Source organism: Verticillium dahliae, genomic scaffold (genome assembly GCF_000150675.1).
Source record: "Verticillium dahliae VdLs.17 supercont1.2 genomic scaffold, whole genome shotgun sequence".
Lineage (NCBI taxonomy): Eukaryota > Fungi > Ascomycota > Sordariomycetes > Glomerellales > Plectosphaerellaceae > Verticillium > Verticillium dahliae.
Genome location: NW_009276916.1, coordinates 1,077,584 through 1,095,083, shown reverse-complemented (window position 1 = coordinate 1,095,083; position 17,500 = coordinate 1,077,584). Strand labels below are relative to the sequence as shown.

Below are 17,500 nucleotides of genomic sequence, written 5' to 3'. Positions count from 1 at the left end.
AAGGCATGCCCGAGAATGACGAGGCAGTTTCAGCCATTTGCCGAACGAGCGATCATGTTAGCCTATTCAGCGTTTCTTTCGAAATACTACCTGGCCCTACGCAGTTTCAACTATCTCGATGTCCGTAAAGTCGGCCGGGTCCAGAGCCGGCTCGCTCTTCCCGAACGCGTAAATACCAAACATGACTCCTGAGAACGCACATCCTACGGGAGGTGCAATCGTCAGAGCCTCTGACGTGCATGACACACTGGTTCCATCATCTCCCGACGAAAACGATAACGTGTAGTCTTTGGGCCTTGCCTCGATCGACAGATGTATCGGCTTCGAGGTGTCGAGCCTCTTGCCAGTGTCCAGCAGGGGATATGTTGTTTTGAGATCACCGTTCTTGCCTGTCGGCTCCCGAGCCACGATTGTTTGGACCAGGCCACCGCCATTAGGATTCGCAACCGCCGCAATGCCGATAGATGCGTGCGAGTATTGATTCCACCATAATGTAACGCCCGATTCATATCCCAGCCTGCTTGGCTGGAAGGAGATGTTGACGCGGAACGTCTCGTTGAAGGATGTCTGCTTTCTCAACAAGAGCGCTGGCGATTCGGGACTTGTGAGCTCGTAGCAGTTTCCGTGGAGTCGAAGATATCCAGGACGCTCCGTCAACGAGTAACACTGCTTGATCGGTGTATCTGTACAGAGTCAGTTGGTCCAAGGCCCCCTTTTCTGGAGAGGCGCTTACTCTTGTGGTACCATCCCAGTTCCAGATCAGGCCTCGACAGATCAGCCTTCCACTTGATCCCGCTCTCATCAGCCACAGCCTTCTTCTCAACGGAATCTCTGCCGACAGTCTGTAGAGATACGTTGCGGCCGAGGTTGAAGACAGGCCAATCATCCTCCCAATCGACCCGAACCATGAACGTCTCCCTGCCAAGCTGCGGTTCCAGCCACTCCGCACCGTTCTTTACAGGTCGCACACCAAGCAAAACACCCCACCAGTTACCCTTGTCGTCCTCAAATATGTCGGCGTGTCCCGTCCTCTGCACCTCCTCGTCCGGGCCGTTGTACCACAGAGCCTTGCCCTGGCCCTCCCAGGGCCCATAAGGCCCCTCCTCGCTACGCAGCACCCACTCCTGGTGACCTGCTTCCGTGCCGCCCTCTGCTACGAAGAGATAGTAGTACTTGCCCTTTTTCATGATATGCGATCCTTCGGCCACACCAAACTGCGAAGCGCGGATGAGCTGCGGTGGAGTGAGCGTGCGGCCAGACGGCAGATCAATCTCCGAGACGTGGATGGCAAAGTCTTTGAGCTTCAAGCCCGGCGTGCGCTGCGCCATGCGAACCGTGGTCGAGAGGTACACCTTGCCGTCGTCGTCCCAGAAGAGCTGGGGGTTGCGTCAGTCTGCGGTTCTCTCGATCTTTGGGAACAATGAGAGTCACCCACATCTTGGTCGAAACCAGGATTGTCGAAATAGACAGGGTCAGACCACGCGCTGTCGTCCCAAATGTTGTCGGTCCACACGTAGAAGCCGCGGGGGAAGATGCGCTCGTCCACGGCCGGGCGATAGCGGTGAAAGACGCCGTTGGCGAGGTACCACCGTCTCTCCCGCGGACGGTACCGCAGCGTGCTGGCCCAGGAACCGGCGCCGGGCTCGACGGTGCGCATGTCCATCTGGCTGCGGCGGTTGAGGGCGTGGCCGATGAGGGTCCAGTTGATGAGGTCCGTCGACGCGTAGATGGCGGCGCCGGGGAAGAACTCGAACGTCGAGGTCGAGAGGAAGTACGTCGCCGGCGCCGTGTCTGTCGCGGGCACGACGCAGACCGTCGGGTCCGGGTTGAAGCCCGGGATGATCGGGTTCGTGAACGTGGCGGCGCCCTCTGAGGACGTCATGGTTTCGGATGGTCCGACGAGATGGGGCGCGAAGTGGTCGGTGACGGGGTGTAGGCAGTTTCTCCGAAATTCCATTCCCAAGATGATGGAGAGATTGATGGCGGTTGCGATTTATATCAGCCTCAGGGCCGTTTCGTCCGCGTTGATCACAGACCACAGACCCGAATCCGTGGGAGGAAGCGGGTCTTCCCTTTTAGCCGGGCTTCGTGATGAGTTATTCCAGCAATCAGACACGGAGCTTGGCAGCCGAGTGGAGCCCGTTCCCCTCTCCGAGGCCGGCACCCGTGCCGAGGCCGAGACCGCAGGGTCGCAGAGTGTGAAGCCACCACGTGGTATCTCGATGTGGTGCTCGTTCGTGTTCCACTGAGAGGATGACATGACTGCATGATTCAGATGATGCTGCCTGTAGTTGGCAAGTGTCTTCGAGGTCCGTCGACTGCGGGGTAGCCTATCGCTAGACCTGCGGCTGAATTGCGAGGAACGACGAGCACTCAGTGTTACTCCAGGCCCGACTGACATGGCAGTGATATGACGCGTGAGATTGACCGTCACTGCTGAGGGCCTTGTTAGAGAAGCTGCGTCTTGGAGGATGGCGTTATTAAGCAGGTGGCCGTGGGTCAGGAGACGCTACGGAGACACGGCACAGGGGGCTAGTCAGGGTTCAGGACTTCGAGAACGTACCTGTATATAAGGACTCTGAAGGGCCAAAGCTCAGGTGTATCCCGACTATTTGCCTATCATCTATTCCCTGCGGATCACGTGTAGAAGACCTTTTCACTTTGCTCCAAATCAAGCACTAGCAAAACTTGCCCAAGTTTATCATACCACAGAGGCCGGTGACACAATCACGGCCCGTGTTGCTCGCAAGAGAGCCAATGGCTCGGGGTATCGTTTCGCGTCCGACCACCGAAAAGAATCTGAGCTTAAAAGCATAGTGGAGTACTACATCAAGCGTGTTGCAGCGCTCATCGAAGTATGCATCGAGTTGTCTAAGCAGCACAATGGGCACAGCCGTGAGTTATTGTTCATATTTTGCGCAAGACGCGCCAGTGATCCTTGGAGAACCCATCCTCCTCATGCAGCTGGAACAAGTTCATGACCGGGCCAAGCTCTCCCACGACATGTTGGCTGGAGAGAACGCAAGGAACAAATGTGAGTTGGCGATCCAGGCTACAACACACATCTGGGATGGCCGCCGAGCTGACGAAATGATGCAGGCCTCCGAGACTGGGAGACTCTCACCAAAGCCATCCATGCCATGCGGGAGAGCAGCTTCAGGATGGCTATGGATGAGCGCACGCAAGACAGCAACACCGAGATATCGTGTGCTTTGGTGCGAGCTACGTCACTACTCTGGGCGCCTCCTTTTGTACTGTCAGGCTGCCGAGTACATTTACAAAGCACGAAGGATTGGCCTGAGATGTTCAACGGCTTGACCGTGAAATTTATCCCTTCAGACCGTCCGCTCAATCTCTCTCTGCCGAAACCTTATCTCGAGTTAGTCCGGGCGGCGTTCCCCGACATGAACATGGATGAGTACCGGGATCATCTTGAGACACTTCGGGTGTTTGAACTGAACGACAACGTTCTGAAACGACTGCCTCAGAAGTCAATGAAGCTTTTCATGCACTGCGAGGTCCTACAGCACAGCTTTCTTTCCGGAATTGGTACCGTCTGGCTGATGAGTACGGGAACAACTCCATGTTCATCGCGACCAGCAAGCCACCCTGCCGGCCCTGTCACTACTAATTCAGCGACACCGACAACTATTTCCAAGTGCAGCCGTCCGATATGAATGCTTGCCCAAAGTGGCGCCTGCCAACCTCTATGAGGGCCAGGTCAGTGATGCAGTCAAGCTCCGGGAAGAGTTGCTTGACGAAATCATTGAGAAGATGCAGCACGACACCCTGAGCATCTTCAAGCAGAAGTTTCCACAGGGCAAGAGAAACGACTCCCGTACTGATTTGAGAATCATGGAGTCGGTATCGTCGCATTTGGTGGACGTGGGGTGTATGCACGCGCGTGGACACAACTCGGGTCGCTTTTCGGCGGGTTCTACGGGTTATGGCAGGCCGAATGACGACGGCGACTACTGGGTAAACACAAATTGATGTAGGGGTTGCCAGTGTTGGTGATGAATCCACAGATCACCGCTCCAGTGATCACGCATTCCCGCGGCCACGTGATCGAGGAGGCAGTGATCCGTGGATTTACTGAGCGAGCGCTGGAGGCACATAGATCGCTGGTAAGAATACACACATCACACGACTTATACCACCGAACCTATAATTAAGAGCTCTTGGGTACAGCCAAAGCTATGATGAAGGGCTCATGTGAGCGGCGAAGCCCTCTTAACGTTCAGAAAATTCAAACCACTGACTTCATCGCTTCTCCGCCAATCATTCGGCACTTCACGAGAACTCGGCACACCTTGAATAGAATATCAAGTGCCAGAAACGTCGTCTATGGAACTGCACCTTTAGCTAATTTCTAACAAGTATGGTAAGTGTTGAGAGGGCTTCACTGCTTATGTGAACCCCAATTCAGTACTTTGGCTGTGCCTGCGAGCTCTGAATAGGTAGGGTAGGTGATATAAGACTTGTGATGTGATTAATGCTCTCTCTCTGAATTACCACTACCTACGTGAGTCAGATATACCCATCTGATTCACCGATCACGTAAGCCGTGATTCACGTGCTCCTGAGAGCTGTGAATCCCAGCCCTGGTGATCACCGCCCTAGGGAATCCCCTAATCTTGGTTCAACAGTAAGGGAGCCTTGAGCGGGCGATCGGGTTGTTGTTGGTCAGGGCTATGGGGTACAACGGACCTGTATCAGCCCCATGAATCAGGTATCTTCGGTGTCGATCTTGTGCCTTTCATAGAGAAGCAGCGCCCATATCAGCCACACGGTTGACAAACGGGTCCCAGGCAACACGCAGGCCCATTTAGCAAGGTGAAACCTTTTCTTTCTTGTCAGCCTATCATGGAGAGACACCATAATAGCTCTGAAGAAACAAAGGCAAGAGCGGCAGGGAGAGAATGGGGTCGATTAGAACTGGCAATATTGGTCATGTCCACCTCTGGCGAGCAGTTTCGGAGTTTACGGACTGGCCCTGGTAGGAATAAGTGGTAGATCATATACGACCGTAAGCTAAATGGCACCGCAGATATCCGATTGAGCCAACATAATATGCATTAGATTAACAGGTGTATTTGATTGAGCTCCATTCATTGGAGTGTCAGCCCCAGGCCTCTGCATTGACGGTTCTGACCCGTAACAGTAGCAGTCACACTCTAGACTGAACGAAAGAAAACTTCAAGACGCACAGCTCCACGTTGCACCCATGGAGCTGGGGGCGGTTCCGTTCACCCATTTGCCGGCTGGCGCGTGGTTGGCATCACCGTCGACAGACAGGAGGTTCACAGAGCGTATGCTACCAAAGTCCTAGGCCCATCAGTCACTTCGAGTAATGTTTTTGAACGGTTAGCGGTGAAGCTGCAAATTGGAAGCGTCTCAAAGATGGTGTGCTGTTCATTAACGCTATGCCAGAACACAGGTCAGAGTCATGCACGGTCGACCTCACTCCGGAATAGTATTTGGTCGGTTTTTCGTAGCTTCGAAGAGACCAAGAGTCCCTATGAAGCATTCATTTCTATGAAGCATTCATTTGTTACTCAAAATATCAAGATAAGAGCTTGGAGCTACTCCAGGCGTTGCAAAACGAATAAACGCGATAGCATCACCCCCTACCAAAGTATTGACTCGCCCGAGCTGACGTATCACTCATCCAGGTCTCACTTTCCGTCGGCCATGGAGGAACCTGAACGCCATGGGCTCCGTTGAGGCTTATGTGAGCTTTCCAGTAAACGTCAACCTGGTGTGTTCAGGTGCCAACACGTGGTTTGGCTTTCTTGATTACTATCAACTCAGCGTTCCGCGAAGACGCAAGAGCGTAGAGAGAGGAACATCTTCGAGCCCGTCGTTGGTTAGAGCGGGCCCACGATTTACACCGACTGCCCGCTTGCTCCACTGCAATCAGGGATCGTGCCCAACTCCGTGGCCCGGACTCACAAGCCGTCGGCATGTTGCTGTACTGCGAAGCACTAAATTGTTGTACGCTGCGCATTCTTCGAATAGTCCGTGCCCGAGATTTTGATCCTTGTGCTGCACCAGATCAGATCAGCTTTTGCAGTTGAAGCCAATCGTCGGCCCCGAGGTAAGGAGTGGGACTCTTCTGGATGGTCACGCTTGGACCGAACATTGCATGCCGAGATTCAATAGAGGTTGGGTGCATGAGATGGTCGTCTATTTTGATAAAAGAAAACACATTCCTACTTCACGACGCGCTCGCGAAGGTAGCCGGCGACCTTTTGAGGTTGAACGTGTGGTGTTGAATGTCGTGGTGAGGCCTTGGGTGCTTGACCCCATACCTTGTTCTGGGGATGCCAAGACATCCGTCGGTTGAGGTAATATGCACGTATACGAAAGACAAACGTGTCCGAGAAAGGTCGCAGGTGCTGGGAACGGGTGGCTATTTGTTCGAAGTTCGAGGTGCCAAGGGCTCTCGAGGGGAAGGGCGAACGTTGAGGTCAGGGAAAAAATGCCAAGATTCACGGGGTCTTGTTCGGGTCCGGGTGTGGGGCCGAGGACAGGGCTGATTTCTAACCCGTACCGCGCTGGACCCTTCTTTGGCGGGGCGAGCCCCAGTCGGCAAATATTGCTATCGTTCGGTTCCGAGATGCTGTGCTTGTCACAAGCGCCTGAGAGCCATGTCTATGCTTGTTTGTTGACTCAGTGCGGTGATTAGCCCCTTCATCGCTCCCAGTGTGCTTCCTACCCCATTGGTCCTCACTGCAATACGTCACTTTAAACCCCGTTATGCATGTTAGTCCGAGTCCTTTTCTCCCTCTTTCGTTACTGACACCTGGACCGAACAAGGCTTAGCTGATAGACTCGTGCCCGTGCCTGGCCCCGGCTGTCCCGGTCGTGTACTGCGTTCCATGGAGGCCGCGTGCGGGATCGAACAGGAGGCCGTCCGGGGTGGTGAAGCGGAACGACAACGAATCCCGCTATCTCCTGGGAAAAGTGCGATCGAATGCATCAGATTTCTTCTATTGCCCCTTGCATTACATCATACCATGCTTCATACCTATTTGTAAAAGGGAGGAACATCCTTTTCACGTCCCTCGTTGACTTTGGACAAGTCTTTCTTCCAAAGGCCAACTCGCTCGACAATCTCTCAGAGAAAGGCCCAAGGCGGAAGACTTATCTGATACACGGACCAAATCTCAAAAGGATCAGGTGAGGACGATCACTCCGCTGTCAGACATTGTTTGAGGTTTGACCGCGTGGGCCTCATTCCATAAGTTCTCTCATCTGACATCAGTGATCTTTCAGACGCACAACGAACAATACCCTTTGGATCTCACGGGTCTTCCCCAACCACAGCTCACCATGTACTCTGCAGCCCAGGGTGGTGAGGCTTTGGGGGCGGCGCCTCGGTCCCCCAACGGAAGCCAGCAAACCTACGTAAACGAGGCCGACTTGACAAACCACATCGCCTCGGACAACAGCAGGTCATACCTGGACGGCCACGATCTGGGATCCAAGGACAAGAAGGCAGGCAAAGGCGATTCTGGGGACTCGACATCGACGAGTGACGATGACACCGGAAACGAGACGGAGATGGAACGTCGACACTCCATCGTGCAAGACCTTGCCCGTCAGTACACGCAACACTCGATTGTCGACATCCAAGGGAACCCGCAAACCCTTTTCGGAAGCGATGACCCCAACTCGAAACTCAACCCCCGTGGCGAGAAGTTCAGTGCGCGATCATGGGCGAAGACCCTCGCCAAGATGACCACTGAGCAGGGCGCAGGATTCCGACAGGCCGGATTTTGCTATCAGAACATGAACGTCTTCGGCTACGGCAACGAGACGGACTACCAGAAGGACGTCTCCAATGTCTGGCTCGAGGTCTCGGGTCTTGTCAAAAAGCTTACGTCCAAGTCCGGCGGCCAGCGACGTATCGATATTCTGCAAGACTTTGACGGTGTCGTTGAGGCGGGCGAGATGCTTGTCGTCTTGGGCCCTCCCGGTTCAGGATGTTCGACATTCTTGAAGACCATCGCAGGCGAGCTGAATGGCATTCACGTTGACGACCAGGCCTACTTCAACTACCAGGGAATGTCTGCCAGGGAAATGCACAAGCATCACAAGGGCGACGCCATTTACACCGCCGAGGTCGACGTCCATTTCCCTCAGCTGTCTGTCGGACACACTCTCACCTTTGCTTCCCGAGCCAGATGCCCCAACAACCTCCCGCCGGGCATCACACGCAACCAGTACTCCGATCACCTCCGCGACGTTGTGATGGCCATGTACGGAATCAGCCACACCATCAACACGCGCGTAGGTAACGAATACATTCGGGGCGTTTCTGGTGGTGAGCGTAAGCGCGTGTCCATCGCTGAAGCTACCCTCTCGAACGCTCCTTTGCAATGCTGGGACAACTCGACTCGTGGTCTCGATTCGGCCAATGCTGTCGAATTCTGCAAGACCCTGAGGCTGCAGTCGGAACTCTTCGGTCAGACATGTGCTGTGTCGATCTACCAGGCCCCCCAGAGCGCCTATGACTTGTTCGATAAGGTTGCCGTCCTGTACGAAGGCAGGCAGATCTTCTTTGGCTCGACGAAGCGGGCCAAGGAATACTTCGAAAACCTCGGATTCGAGTGCCCAGCGCGCCAGACAGTTCCGGATTTCCTGACATCCATGACCGCTCCTTCGGAACGTGTTGTGCGCCCTGGCTGGGAGTCTCGAGTCCCTCGAAGCCCCGACGACTTTGCGGCGGCTTGGAAAGCCAGCCAGGCGTTCCGTGATCTCCAGGCCCAAATCCAGGAGTACAAGTCCGTCCACCCCGTCGACGGTGTTGATGCAGAGGCCTTCCGCAACATCAAGTCTGCTGTTCAGTCCAAGAACCAACGACTCAAGTCTCCCTTCATTCTGTCGTACCCTCAACAGGTCAAGCTTTGCCTATGGCGCGGGTGGCAGCGTCTCCTGGGTGATCCGTCCTTGACCGTGTTCCAACTCCTCGCCAACTCGATCATGGGTCTGATTATTTCCTCTCTGTTCTACAACATGCCGCAAACGACATCCGCCTTCTACAGCCGTGGCGTTGTCCTCTTCACTGCCATTTTGACCAACGCCTTCTCCAGTGCCCTTGAAATTCTGACTCAATACGCCCAACGACCTATCGTGGAGAAGCATGTGCGCTACGCATTTTATCACGCATCCGCCGAGGCCTACTCGTCTGTCCTGGTGGATATGCCATACAAGATTGCCAACAGCATCGTCTACAATCTGGTCATCTACTTCATGACGAACCTCAACCGCGACCCGGGCGCCTTCTTCTTCTTCCTGCTGGTATCATTCCTGATGGTCCTGACAATGTCCGGAATCTTCCGCTCCATGTAAGTCGCACACTGACCATTATCTTGCTGAAAGCGATCCACTAATCTGTTGTACAGCGCTTCGCTCTCTCGAACCCTGTCCCAGGCAATGGTCCCCGCCTCCATCCTTATCCTGGCTCTCGTCATCTTCACTGGCTTCGTTATTCCTGTCGACTACATGCTGGGTTGGTGCCGCTGGATCAACTACATTGATCCTGTCGGTTACGGCTTCGAGGCCCTCATGATCAACGAGTTCCACAACCGAGACTTTACCTGCAACGCGTTTGTGCCCAGTTCCACCGTGGCGGGCTACGAGGACGTCTCGTCCAGCAATAGGGCCTGTTCCGCAGTCGGTTCCGTACCCGGGTCTGACGTGGTCAACGGCGACACGTATATCCAGGCGGCCTACCGGTACGAGCACAGCCACAAGTGGAGGAACGTCGGCATCCTCATTGCCTTTGCCATTGCCTTCCACGTTCTCTACTTTGTCGCTTCGGAGTACATCTCGGCCAAGAAGTCCAAGGGTGAGGTCCTCGTTTTCCGCCGCGGCGCTCTTCCCACCACCGCCAAGGGCCAGGACGATGTCGAGGGCTCCCTTTCCGGTCCGCTCCCCGTGACCGAGAAGCCCAACGGCAAGTCGGGCGACGGCGTCATCCAGGCTTCCACGAGCGTCTTCCACTGGAACAATGTCTGTTATGACATCAAGATCAAGGGCGAACCCCGCAGGATTCTCGACCACGTAGACGGATGGGTCAAGCCCGGTACCCTCACAGCCCTCATGGGCGTGTCTGGCGCCGGAAAGACGACGCTTCTCGACTGCCTTGCTGATCGTGTATCCATGGGCGTCATCACTGGCGAGATGCTCGTTGACGGCAAGATTCGCGACCAGTCGTTCCAGCGCAAGACGGGCTACGTTCAGCAGCAGGATCTCCATCTCGAAACCACCACTGTCCGCGAAGCCCTGGAGTTCAGCGCCCTGCTGCGCCAGCCCGAGTCGACGCCGCGCGCCGAGAAGCTTGCCTACGTGGACGAAGTCATCAAGCTGCTCGACATGCAGGAGTACGAGGGCGCCGTGGTCGGCGTGCTGGGCGAGGGCCTCAACGTCGAACAGCGGAAGCGTCTGACCATCGGAGTCGAACTCGCCGCGAAGCCACCTCTGCTGCTCTTCGTCGACGAGCCCACATCCGGTCTCGACTCTCAGACGTCGTGGGCTATTCTTGACCTGCTGGAAAAGCTGTCCAAGGCTGGCCAGTCCATCTTGTGTACGATCCATCAGCCCTCGGCCATGCTTTTCCAACGGTTCGATAGACTGCTGTTCCTCGCCAAGGGCGGCAGGACTGTCTATTTCGGTGACATCGGAGAAAACTCAAAGACGCTCACAAACTACTTTGAACGCAACGGCGCTGACCCCTGCCCCCCCGGCGAGAACCCGGCAGAATGGATGCTCTCTGCCATTGGCGCCGCACCCGGATCCGAGACGAACGTCGACTGGCACAAGGCTTGGCGTGACAGCCCCGAATACCAGGGCGTCTCCCGTGAACTCGAGCGTCTCAAGGCCAACGCCTCTCCGGCTGCCACCGACGAGGCCTCCCGGGCAGACGACAAGGCTTCGTTCCGCGAGTTTGCGTCGCCTCTGTGGGGCCAGCTGCTCATCGTCACGCGCCGCGTCTTCGAGCAGTACTGGAGGACGCCGTCGTACATCTACTCCAAGTTCATCCTCTGCTGCTCCGTGGCCCTCTTCATCGGTCTCGTGTTCCTCGACGCCCCCCTGAGTATGCAGGGACTGCAGAACCAAATGTTCGCCATCTTCAACATCTTGACCATTTTCGGCCAGCTCGTCCAGCAACAGATGCCGCACTTTGTCACGCAGCGCGCGCTCTACGAAGTCAGGGAACGGCCGTCCAAGACGTACAGCTGGAAGGTGTTCATGCTCTCCCAGATCATCGTCGAGATCCCCTGGAACTCGCTCATGTCCGTCTTCATGTTCATCTGCGTCTACTACCCCGTCGGCCTGTACAAGAACGCCGAGGCGGCCGGCCAGACGACGGAGCGCGGCGGCCTCATGTGGCTGCTGTTCTGGCAGTTCCTCATCTTCACCTGCACGTTCGCGCACGCCTGCATCGCCATCACGGACACGGCCGAGGCGGGCGGCAACCTGGCCAACGTGCTCTTCATGATGTGCCTCATCTTCTGCGGTGTGCTGGCCTCGCCCGACGCCATGCCCCGCTTCTGGATCTTTATGTACCGCGTCTCGCCCTTCTCCTACCTCGTGTCAGCCATGCTGTCGACGGGCCTCGCCAACACGCGCGTCACCTGCTCCGACGTCGAGCTCGTCAGCTTTGACCCGCCAGGCAACCAGACGTGCGGCGCCTACCTGAGTGACTACATCAGCTCTGCGGGCGGTTACCTCACGGACCCCTCTGCCCAGTCCGACTGCAACTACTGCCCCATCGCCGACACCAACGTCTTCCTCGACGCCGTCAGCGCGTCATATGACAACCGATGGCGCGACTTTGGCATCGGCATGGTGTACATCGCCTTCAACATTGCCGCGTCGCTGGCTCTCTACTGGCTCGTCCGCATGCCCAAGGGCAAGAAGAAGGCCTCGAGCTGAAGCCATGGCTGATGCTGCCTGGAGCTGGACGTGAATCGTGGTCGCTGCCATGTGGTCTTTACCCTGTGGTCCAATCTATTCTTGCTTTTCCCGCCCACGCTGGGGTGACTGCCCATTCATTCTAGATTGATCTCTCTTATCTCGGTTGCCCCGTTTTGTTTCGTTTTCTTACGTCCATTCTTCATTGCTTGCGCTGGCTCCTGCGATTCGTCACTCTGCATTAGAACTTTTCCCTGTACTAATAGACTATACACCCAAATACGAAACCGGTTGGCTGGGATTTGACAAGATGCGACGTGCATGCTGTGGCGCTTTAATGGTTGCCGGCCCCTGGATGTTTCTGAACATGTTCCGGTGACCACGCTCCTGGGACTCCAAACGGTGAAGCTAACCTAATCGTCAGACCTGAGGGGGACAAGAACAAGAGGTAGCGAAAACCTGATTTCTCCAACGCCTGGGGCGGCTGATCCCTTCCCCTCCCCCCACCGGGCGTTCGATCATCAACGGCAAATTCCATTTCTCTTTGTAGAGCGAGACAGAGCTGAAAAGGGTAAGCTGAACTGGGCAGAGATTAGACCTGAAAGAACATCAACCCCTCAGCTGATGCACCAAACCGAGCATCATCCCCAGGACACGGAGCGGTTCCTGACTCGGTCTCGCCGGGTCCCCGACTGGCGACTCCACGATGCAAATATCCAGGGCCCATGACCGGGTGGCGCCCAAGCTGAACATGGCAGCGACATGGGAAATGGCAATGGATAAACCTCGCACAGCCCAACTCTTCTGACCCCATCGGAAGAGCTCAGTTTCACCGTCGCAAGCAAAGAAGCCCGTACATGTAACGACCCCAAGGAACAATCATATGGCGGAATCATCCTTGACCCCAAAGCGACGGCCTCGAGTGCAAAAGTCGTGCACCGAGTGTCAACGGCGAAAGCAAAAGGTACGTATGGGGATATCATTTCCGGGCCGGCGCCGAGTTTCGGTGGGGAGACCGGGGGTCCGGTCTAGTTGCTCGTGATTCGTGATACACAGACAACGGAAAAACTGACGGCCTGGTGGCAGTGCATCATTCGGAACGACGGCGTGCCGTGCGCCAATTGCTCGCGCCGGTTCCCGCCTGTAGAATGCACTGTTCTCCGTGTTGATGCCCCTGATGGCGAAAATCGAGCCCCCAAGTACGAAGAGCAAGTCGTCAGTCTCGGGGTCCCGGTGAGCATAGTCTCGTCGGCTGGTGGTCGGCACGTCAATTATGTCCCGGCAGGCACAAGCGTTATTCGAACCAGGCGCGTGAAACCCATGGCGAAAGTCAAGGCAAGGGTCATTGCTTGGCCCGATAGTACTGATGGCTCAACGGATGATGCATGTGACGAGAGGACTATCATTGGGAGATCATCGGAACAGCACTCGGAGACTCTCTATCTCGACGGGACAGGCGATCCAGACGCCATGGTCCACATCCGACCCTTCGGCGGCATCTTGACTGAGGTGTGCACTCTCAATGGATTGCGAATCAAGCAGAGTGCCAGACACTCGGAGCTCTTACATTTCTGTGAGTGTTACCTTGCCGATGGTTGGGCATAAGTCTAACACCAGGGCAAGATGTCCAGATTGTTGCGCCAAATCTCGTGTCCATCGACGGGCAAAGTCAGCCCAAATTGTTCCTGACAGAGGTTCTGCCGTGGATGTTGCAGTCGCCCTTGTTTCCTAGCATCGGCATGCTCATGGCGTCAACTACGCAGTCGCTCGAGAAGGGTGTCGAGGTGACGCGCAACTCCGAGTCGCTGGCGATCAAAGCCAGGGTCCTCACTGGCATCAATGAGATGCTCAAGGGTGACTTTGGCTCGGTTGCCCAGGAGGTCATCCGTTCGGTCATCAATCTTTGCGTCATGGAGGTAGGTGCTTCGAGTAAGCCAGAGCGATATATAGCTGGGGTGTTGACCTCGCCGTACAGTGGTTTTGGGGCGCCGATGACAGCATGTGGGCGCATCTAAGAGGCATGAAGCACATGATTAACCTCCGGAGCGGCTTGCGGGGTATCAAAGACATTGTGGGAGAGTCCATAATCATCCTGTATGTGGCATGACGTTTCTCAGAGTCGAGACAGACTGACTGACGACAAGGACAGGACCGATTACGAGATATCGTGCTGCTTCGAGACGGAGCTCTACCTCCAGAGCAACGATCCAGTATTGCTGGAGGAGATCCCCATTCCAACGTCGTGGCCAGACGGATTTGACTGTCCGCTGATCAGATCGAATGTTTCGTTTGATGGCGTTAGGGCTAAGCTGGGATTAACAGAAGCTGGAGCTAGGATCCTGGACGATGTCCGCTTCCTGACTACTTCAATCACAGAGGCCGACGGCGGACCCGCCAGTATTCGCAAGATCCAGAGCACAGCCTCGTGGATTTACAGCCGGCTCAGCAATATTTCAGGCAAAGAGGGCGGCCAAGGTGAGAAGGAGACGGAGGTGGCGGATGTTGCTGATATGGCATCCGAGGCGGAGCGTATTGAAGAGGCGGTGCGGCTGGCCGGGCTGATCTACAGCTGGTCCATCTCGTCGATGGCTCAGATATCGCAGTTTAAGGACGGCAAAACGCTAGAGCGGGCTTACAAGGCCATGAGGGCGGTTAACCTTACGCGATGGAAGGACATGCCAGGAATCTTCCTCTGGATCATGCTCGTGGCGGCGCCGAGCACCAAGCAAGATACCAGGGGGAGGTTCATCCGGCGGAAGATGGCGGTGGCGGGGCTCTCGATCGGATTCGAGAGCTTCGGGGTGGGGATATCGTATCTGCGGGCGTTCTGGCTGGTCCAGAGGTGGATTGCGCGACAGGGGAAACCGGCTGCAGACAGCTTGACGTGACAGAGTACTGGGTTCGAAAGTGGTGCTGTATCAGGCAAAGATCAGATCATAGAGGCGTGCTGCGAGTGGTCATGAGGTGTGAAGAGACATGAAGACGCGTCAGGAAAGACGTTCGAGACCGTCAGCGAGCCCAGGGCAGCGGACGGAAGGTGGAGGCGGTGGGTAATGGTCGGGATGCCGAGCTTGGGCTTTGGGCTTGGAGGTTTGTTGAGATGGGAAGAGAATGGGAGATTCTGGGAGAGTTTGGGCAAAGGCAGAGTGCCATGTCGCGGAAGGCCAGATTGGGAAAGCCGATGGAACCTGGGGCAGTCAGTGGGGGGTCCCCTGTATTTCCGAATTCTTACAGTGATCTCCAGTGGTGCAGTGGTACGCGGTGCTCCACTGTAGCACGCGGGGAAGGAGCCCCGCACACCCGTTGGTCCTGCCGCTGCAACACGAAGCCCCACTGGAGCGGTCTCGGCCACTTGGTTCTTTCTCCCTCTAATGTTCTCCATCTCTCTGTCTCCATGTCACATTGATCTGACTTGAACACACATCAGAATTGACTTCTCCATCTTGGGCTCTTCCTCCACTGAATCGACAACGGAATCTTCCACAATTGGAAAAAAGAGCTTGCGCTTCACAAGGCGAGACCCTGAGTGCAGGATCCGCTTTTTTTTGGGCTGCTCTTGATTTGTTGGCCGTCTGTCGTGGTAATCGCTGATCACGCCCCTAGCAGAACCATGCTGCTTGCAGCCAACAGTGTCCTGCACACTACCTCAGATGTTGCCAGAACCCTAGTTCCATGAGAACCCCAGTTCCACCAAGGAACATGGGGTTCACACCAGACTCGCATCAAGAAACCGACTCTCGAAAGGATTCGCTGTCCAAGAGGCCTGACGATGGAGTACATCATCCTTCCCTCAGCACGTGTGCACATGACAACATGGCATCTCTGATCTGGAAAGGAGCTGCGATCTCTGGCACCATCAGCAATACAAACCATGCTCGTCACTGACCACGGAGAATCCCCCAGCCTACCTAAGGTAACTTGGGTTCCAAGATTCAAGCTCCGTCTCCATAGGCATGCGCAAGCGCCAATGCGCCCCCAGAACCACGCACCAGGAGCACTTCACCCGGGGTACACATAAGCTTTATCGCCCCTTTCGGTCTGCTGGAGGTACGACAAGGTACTTTGCCTGACGGACTCCGACCTAGCAAATGCTCGTAGCTCTACAGAATCGAAACCTAGCCCCCACGATGTCGCCCGCCACATAGACCGCCGGCCGCCGGACGTCGCGGGAGCCCTAGCTGCTAGCGGCACAAGACAGCTCCAGCTCAAGTCGCCATGCCCCATCTTGGCATCCCTTGCCTTAGTGAATGCTGGTCGGGAAGCTCAGATGAGCTGTCCCGGCCAAGGTGGCACGGCATGGAACATGGAACACTTCGTCGACCTAGACACTCATGGTAGCTCCGACCTTCCTTCCCCTCCACCGCTCACCAGCGCAACACAACCTCAACAAAGCGGAGAGCATCGTCGGCACACCATATCAGTCTGCACTTCTTCTCACAATATACCTTTCCATTATAAATTCGCCTTCTCCTGTGTTCATCTGCCATCATGTCTCGCCATCTACTACCTTACGCCAGACTACCATCGCGACTGCTTCGTGTACAGACCCCCGCACTTGTCACAGCACCCCAGCGCATCATCAAGACTCCCTTTGCCTCTGCTCGAGCGGCTCGGCCCTTTCACCAGTCCATCAAGCCTCGCCAATCGAACGCAATGGGTTCCGTTTCTCACCAGCCTACTCGGCTACCCGAGTTCAGCCTCCAGAACAAGGTCATCATCGTCTCTGGCGCTGCACGAGGCCTTGGTCTGACCCAAGCAGAAGCCCTCCTCGAGGCCGGCGCGATAGGTGAGTTTCTGACCAGCTTCTCAACAGCGGTCACACTGAGCTCCTGCTGATTGCTTTAGTTCACGCCATTGACCGTCTGCCTGAGCCCGACTCGTACTTCCACAAGGTGGCCAACCGCGCCAAGAGTGAGCTGGGCACCACACTGACGTACCACCGCGCCGACGTTCGTGATGTCGACAATCTCAATGCCCTCATCGAGGGCATCGCCAACGAGCATGGCCGCGTCGACGGCCTCATCGCCGCCGCCGGCATCCAGCAGGAGACGCCCGCCCTCGAGTACAAGGCCGAAGATGTCGATCGCATGATGGGCGTCAACGTCACCGGCGTCTTCATGACGGCCCAGGCCGTCGCCCGCCAGATGGTCCGCCTGCGTTGCAAAGGCAGCATCGTCCTCATCGCCAGCATGAGCGGTACCGTCGCCAACCGCGGTCTCATCTGCCCGTACGTTTCTGCCCCTGCACAAACCCTGCCTAATCCATGACAAGACAGACAGCGAACTGACCATGTTCCAGCGCCTACAATGCCTCCAAGGCTGCCGTCATCCAGCTCGCCCGCAACCTCGCGTCCGAATGGGGCGAGCACAACATCCGCGTCAACACCATTTCTCCAGGCTACATCGTCACAGCCATGGTCGAGGCCCTCTTCGAGACGTACCCCGAGCGCCGCGACGAGTGGCCCAAGCACAACATGCTTGGCCGCCTCAGCGCCCCTGAGGAGTACCGCGGTGCCGCCGTCTTCCTGCTCAGCGATGCCAGCAGCTTCATGACGGCGCCGATCTGCGAATGG

At 56.0% G+C, this 17,500-nt stretch overlaps 5 protein-coding genes across 5 annotated transcripts; 4 read left to right on the top strand and 1 right to left on the bottom strand.

The window, feature by feature from the left end:
- Positions 1-96: 96 nt before the first annotated feature.
- On the bottom strand, positions 97-1,882 carry VDAG_01169 (beta-xylosidase; the record flags this gene model as incomplete). Its single annotated transcript, XM_009650055.1, has 3 exons — positions 97-683; positions 734-1,376; positions 1,436-1,882. The coding sequence occupies 3 exons, from the start codon at positions 1,880-1,882 to the stop codon at positions 97-99; spliced, it is 1,677 nt and encodes a 558-aa protein (XP_009648350.1).
- Positions 1,883-2,883: 1,001 nt separating this feature from the next.
- VDAG_01168 (uncharacterized protein) lies at positions 2,884-4,099 on the top strand (the record flags this gene model as incomplete). The annotated part of the gene is made up of 3 exons (XM_009650054.1): positions 2,884-3,034; positions 3,665-3,892; positions 3,999-4,099. 3 exons carry the CDS (start codon positions 2,884-2,886, stop codon positions 4,097-4,099), a joined length of 480 nt encoding a protein of 159 aa, XP_009648349.1.
- A 3,239-nt stretch (positions 4,100-7,338) lies between these two features.
- On the top strand, positions 7,339-11,949 carry VDAG_01167 (multidrug resistance protein CDR1; the record flags this gene model as incomplete). Its single annotated transcript, XM_009650053.1, has 2 exons — positions 7,339-9,356; positions 9,414-11,949. The coding sequence occupies 2 exons, from the start codon at positions 7,339-7,341 to the stop codon at positions 11,947-11,949; spliced, it is 4,554 nt and encodes a 1,517-aa protein (XP_009648348.1).
- Positions 11,950-12,811: 862 nt separating this feature from the next.
- On the top strand, positions 12,812-14,816 carry VDAG_01166 (uncharacterized protein; the record flags this gene model as incomplete). The annotated part of the gene is made up of 5 exons (XM_009650052.1): positions 12,812-12,892; positions 13,015-13,437; positions 13,644-13,844; positions 13,904-14,022; positions 14,078-14,816. 5 exons carry the CDS (start codon positions 12,812-12,814, stop codon positions 14,814-14,816), a joined length of 1,563 nt encoding a protein of 520 aa, XP_009648347.1.
- Positions 14,817-16,416: 1,600 nt separating this feature from the next.
- VDAG_01165 (NADP-dependent mannitol dehydrogenase) lies at positions 16,417-17,480 on the top strand (the record flags this gene model as incomplete). The annotated part of the gene is made up of 4 exons (XM_009650051.1): positions 16,417-16,714; positions 16,774-17,155; positions 17,227-17,438; positions 17,470-17,480. The coding sequence occupies 4 exons, from the start codon at positions 16,417-16,419 to the stop codon at positions 17,478-17,480; spliced, it is 903 nt and encodes a 300-aa protein (XP_009648346.1).
- Positions 17,481-17,500: the final 20 nt, after the last annotated feature.